The sequence below is a fragment of the Anneissia japonica genome, unplaced genomic scaffold (genome assembly GCF_011630105.1).
Source record: "Anneissia japonica isolate Jap-2015-1 unplaced genomic scaffold, ASM1163010v1 scaffold287744_len224908_cov135, whole genome shotgun sequence".
Classification (NCBI taxonomy): domain Eukaryota; kingdom Metazoa; phylum Echinodermata; class Crinoidea; order Comatulida; family Comatulidae; genus Anneissia; species Anneissia japonica.
In genome coordinates, this window is record NW_022705130.1 from 66136 (window position 1) to 71378 (window position 5243).

Sequence of the window (5243 nt, forward strand, 5' to 3'; positions counted from 1 at the left end):
GTCGTGAGCTCGTCCGCGTCAAACTCGCAATTTCTCAGAACGATCTCCGAAACTACTCCGTCGAAGGTTGTCGCTAGCCTGATCGGAGACACGTGCATCTCCTCCAGACAGAGGATCGGAGGCGAGTTATCGTCGCTCACGCGCTCTCCGCCGTCTTCGTCTTCGACGACGATGGAAAACCTCAACTTGCGACATCTGACCAAACGAATGTGCAGGAGGACGTTCCTCTTTCGAATCAGGGTCATCACGAAAGAGTCGACAATTGGCACGTCCACCAGAGTCAACCGTTGCAGGAAAGGCAAACCGAGAAGGAGGTTCGCGAACGTCTTACCGACACGGTACCCCTCGTCCTCGATTCCGTTCATTGCCACGGATATCTCGTTCATTGCCACGGATTCCGTTCATTGCCACGGATATCTCGTACGGATCGTGATGCACGAGTTTGAGGATCGTCACGAAATCCAATAACGCGGGCTCCACTGTCATTGATTTTAAAACCTCGCGAACGCAATCTCTCCGTCTGGAGGCGCGAACGGCGTCGCTGTGGCAAGCGCGACATCGGTCGACACTCCGTTCGACCCGAGCGCGACTGGACACTTATACACATCTAGATGTGTATAAGAGACAGATCCACGTCTGCATTCCGTTCCGTGCATGACTTCGTCCCAAAAATTGGAAATGTTGGATAACTGCAACCTGATCGCCGGTTCGTCCTTCGTCGCTTCTCTCGCTACGTTGCACAGTTCGACGGGAACCTCCATCATCATCATCTTTGATTTCTCTTAATTTTAAGCGCAGCGAGCGGTATAGCGCGTTATGCAAGTTTGGAAGATGCTAATAATATTCACACAACAAACGTATAATTTCATTTTTTTAGTAATTTTTATTTTTCGATTCAACAGAAAGTTAGAAATATCAAAATTATAATAATTTAATGTCCCAAAGCATGTTCTTGAGGGCTTCCATCGGATTCGAGAAGTAATAATGCATGTGCCGGAGATCTCTAGTCGCCTCATGCAGTCCGAGAGTCATCCGGTAACAGACGTGGATGTCGCCGACGTTTCGAACGGCCAACAATAGATTTCTGATGGTGTCCATAGTCAAAAGAATGGTCTTCTCGTCGTTCGAATCGGGAAAGATGGCGTCACGCCATCTTCTGAGATTGCAAACGGCGAATTCCAAATCGATGAGATTCTTAGCGGTCTCCCAGTACATACGCTTACGTGTTTTTGTAGCCTAATCAAAGGATTTCCGGCCGTCTTCCTTCGTTCGGTGGATGCCCAAAGCAACGTTGAGAATGGCATCGAGTTCGTCTCCTTCGTATCCGAAGATGTGAGATGTGTATAAGAGACAGGTGTCTGTCCCGTCGACCGTTACGGTGCAGTCTGCGAGCACCCCTACGCCGGAATGTCGGAAGCGATGTTAGCGTTCGCGGAGGCCTGTCTGTGAAACGATCGCCATGGGTCTGAAGGATCGCCATGAGATCGGTTGACTTCCCGACGGAAGCGAGAGAGAGGCTACTTCAAGAGCGACAAGGACCAGGACGTCATTTTTCAAAGAGGACGTAACGTGTGACGTGATGTAATTTTACCTTTATTTTTATTTTATTTTTTGATTGTTTTTCTTTAGTCGGATGCTCCTTATACGAAAAGGATCAAGTTCGACGACGAAGACGACGACGACGCAAGCACCTCCCAAAATGTTGGCGTCGGTGACGAACGAAGAGAAGCTGAGACCGCAGACGGCAAAGGAAACCTAACGGAATCCTTTCCCGAGGACTCTCAACTTCCCGTCGACGACGAACGAACAGGCGGAGAAGGAATCCTCGCCGACTACTTTCCGGAGGATTCTCAGCTTCCAGTCGAATCGTCGGACGAACAGGACATTTCCGACCAAGACACGGTCGTTTACGGAGACGAAAAACTGGAACAGCAACTGGACGACTGGCTGTTTTTGAAGATGTTGAAGTACAACACGTCTTCGGAATAGAATTTAAAAAAAATGTTCCGATATATTAAGTACTAAAGAAAAAAGAAAAACACGAAATCTTATGTTCTGTTTTGTCTTCAATAAAATCTTTATTACAAAAAAACAATACAAAGTTGTTATTGTGCATATTTGTCTTCATACGAAATCAGTCTATTATCAGTAGGTAATGCAAAAGGAAATTATGCAGAGAACCGCTACCTTTCCAAAATTTGAAGACGAGGAAGACAGGGTGAAAACCTTTCGCAACTGGCCGCATGACAGACCCGACGGAAGGTCGATGTCGGAAGCGGGGTTCTTTTACGGGGGTTTCGAAGATAACGCCAGGTTTTTCTTCTGCGGAATATTGCTGTGCCGATGGGAGCCGGGCGACCTTCCTCTTTCTGAACACGCCGAACACGGGAGTTCGTGCTTGTGGTTGCGGCGCAAGACGAAGGAAACCCTTATTTCCAAGATTAATTTTGCCTCCGAATTCGGATTCGACAGCGACGTAATCGCAAAGGTTGTGAGCGATCATCTAGAGAAGAAAGGACAAGTGTTCTCGCTGACAAACGAAGTTCTGATCTCGAGCATAATCGACTTCGATGAAAATGGGGCCGACGACAGGAAAAAGGACGGGGTCGAAGATCCGTTGAAACACGAGGGCTTGGTGTCTCTGATCGTCGAACTTCGCTTGGAAGAAGATGCCGAAGACGAACGTCCGGAACGAAAAGAAAAGGAAGAAGGAGTTCGTGCGCCTGTCGAAAGCTATACGAACAACGTACGCGTCGGCGACGACGACGACGACGACGACGAGAAATCTCGCGGAGATCTATTGAGGGAAATTACCGATCTCAAGGACGAGATGTCGTGCAAGGTGTGCATGGATCGCGATTCGATCGTCCTCCTGACTCCGTGCAACCATCTCGTCTGCTGCGACTCGTGTTCCATAAGGTTAGCGTCGTGTCCGATCTATCGTACAAAAGTCGGTGAGGTCGTCAAAGTTTACCACAGTTAGGTTTTGGTCATGGAAACGATGGCCGAAACGACGAGAATCATGAGAGTGTTTGCAAAAGCGATAAAAGAAGCCGAGTTGCACGGCGATAAGGTAAACCTATTTTTTTTCGACGAGTACCAACACGTCATCGACCCGACCGTCAGCGACGATGAGTGGGAAACCCGATATTTTTGTACTATCCGTAAAAAGATGTATTTGAAATTTGGATGTTTGAAAGTGATAAAAGAGATCGACAGATTGAGGACTGCGTGCAATTCGGAGTCTCGTCGCGTGCTTCCACCTCCCTTTCAGATCGCCAGAAGGTGCATAGTGCATCGCGACCCGGACGACCCTTTCAACAAGACGGCGACTAACCGAAGCAAGGAAGGATTGGACGTTCGACCGAAAGGATACGATCGCCCGTCCGCGGTGAATTGGATATCTTCCGTTCTTGGCGACTGGCCTTGCGAACGAGGACGCGTGGCGGACGTTTTGGCGATCGCGCAGAGGGCGTACTCGTCTCATCCTTGGAAGAAGATGATGGCTACACGGTGGGCGACGTGCTGAACGAATTGTGTCCCGGTTTCGGTTGGATGTCTCTCCGGACGCTGGAAGAAAGCGACAGATGCCAGATGTGTCGGGACGCGTACTCCGAGGTGATGACGATGTCTTGCCGACAATTTACGTCCTGTCAATCGTGCTCGAAGCGGGTGAACAACTGCCCGACGTGCAGACGTCCCATCGAACAGAGGCTGTCGGAGTGGGAGATACCGGACGGTACGAAAGTGTACAGATGAAAATTAGATTCTTTCTATTAATTGAAAAGTGAATAATAAAAGAAATCATTTAACGACAATCTGTTGTATGCGAATGTTTTTTTTTTATATATATAGTTGTCTCTTTGACAATTAGCCATGTTCGTCTATCTGACGAGCGCCAAATATTCAAAGATAACCGGAAGGTTGTCCGTTCGCGGAAGAAATTCAGACGGACGGCCGGTTGACCTGGAGAGTACGAAGGTGGAATTCCAGTGTTACGCCGAAGACGAAGACGGCGACGTGACTTTACGAAGAGGCGACAGATACGAGTCCGTGGGTCAAACGTACCGCACGCTCAGGTCACGGGACAGGAACGGCATCCCCGTTGAGAACACGTTCAGCAACCTGTCGTCTGCCGTCGACGACCTGGACGCCCAGTGCGCCGTCGGCGTGCACGGGTGCGCTTGGCATCGATGCACCACGAACGAGAAGGGATACGTCGAGAATTTCGAGTACGACGAACAAATCCACCTCGAACTCGAGGAAACCGATCCCGTGCAGCCGTCCGTGCTCTACCTATCCGTTCGACTCGACGTGACCGGACGCGTGACGGCCGTCGTTCTCTCCGACGGAAGGATGTCGAAGGAGCCCGAAGAGAGGGAGGTGCTGCGATGTCTGACGAACATCGGGAAGTCCGCCGACGTTCTCGTGTATCACGGAGAGTGGGTGAAGACGGTCTTGACGAACAGATGCTCGGCGTGCGAACTGCCGATATCTCGATGGCCGATATGCGTCGACACCTCCGAGGACGCCGACGGGTGCCGCGATCGCGACTTCATGTACGAGTACGCGAGCAGAAGATCTTGCAACGAACTTTCTGCACGAACGTCCGACGACGTGCTGGATGAGGAGCTGTCTGTTCTCCGGGATTACGAATGCAAGGTACGCAGCAGGCGTCTTGTGGAAACCGTCTTGGACGCTTCAAGGTTGACGGGCACCTTTCCCAGAGGTACCAGAAAGCATATGCTGTCGTCCATGCTCTGCAGGGAGGCTGCGAAACAGGGTTTCGTGTTTCCCCGTCGAAGAGAGACTGCGGAAGAACCGGCCGAAGGCGGAGGTCTCGTTCTCGAACCAGTGCCCGGCATCCACGATCACGTGGACGTGTACGACTTCAAGTCCTACTATCCCAGGTTCGTCGTCGACCGGAACGTGGACGAGGCGACCGCTCTCGAAGTCCATACTCAAGAGGCTGGTGCGAGGACGGGACGAACGACCGGAACGGTCGGCCGCATACAAACGGGTGGCGAACGCGTGCATCGGATGCCTGGCCATTTTCGGAAGAGGTGGACTCTACAACCACGTGACGTCAAGCTGCAGGAGACAGCTGGCCAAGTTGAAGAATTGCGCCGAACGCAATGGCGCTCGGGTGGTTTACGGAGACACGGACTCGCTGTTCGTGAAGGTCGGGGCGAACGGCAGACCCAACTTGCAGATGGAATTCGAAAAAACCGTCGGCGGAAACG

The 5243-nt window shown here is 51.0% G+C and overlaps 1 protein-coding gene across 1 annotated transcript; it reads left to right on the forward strand.

Moving 5' to 3' along the window:
- The first annotated feature begins 2155 nt into the window (after nucleotides 1-2155).
- LOC117105375 (baculoviral IAP repeat-containing protein 3-like) lies at nucleotides 2156-2983 on the forward strand. Its single transcript, XM_033246502.1, has one exon. The coding sequence runs from the start codon at nucleotides 2156-2158 to the stop codon at nucleotides 2981-2983; it is 828 nt and encodes a 275-aa protein (XP_033102393.1).
- Nucleotides 2984-5243: the final 2260 nt, after the last annotated feature.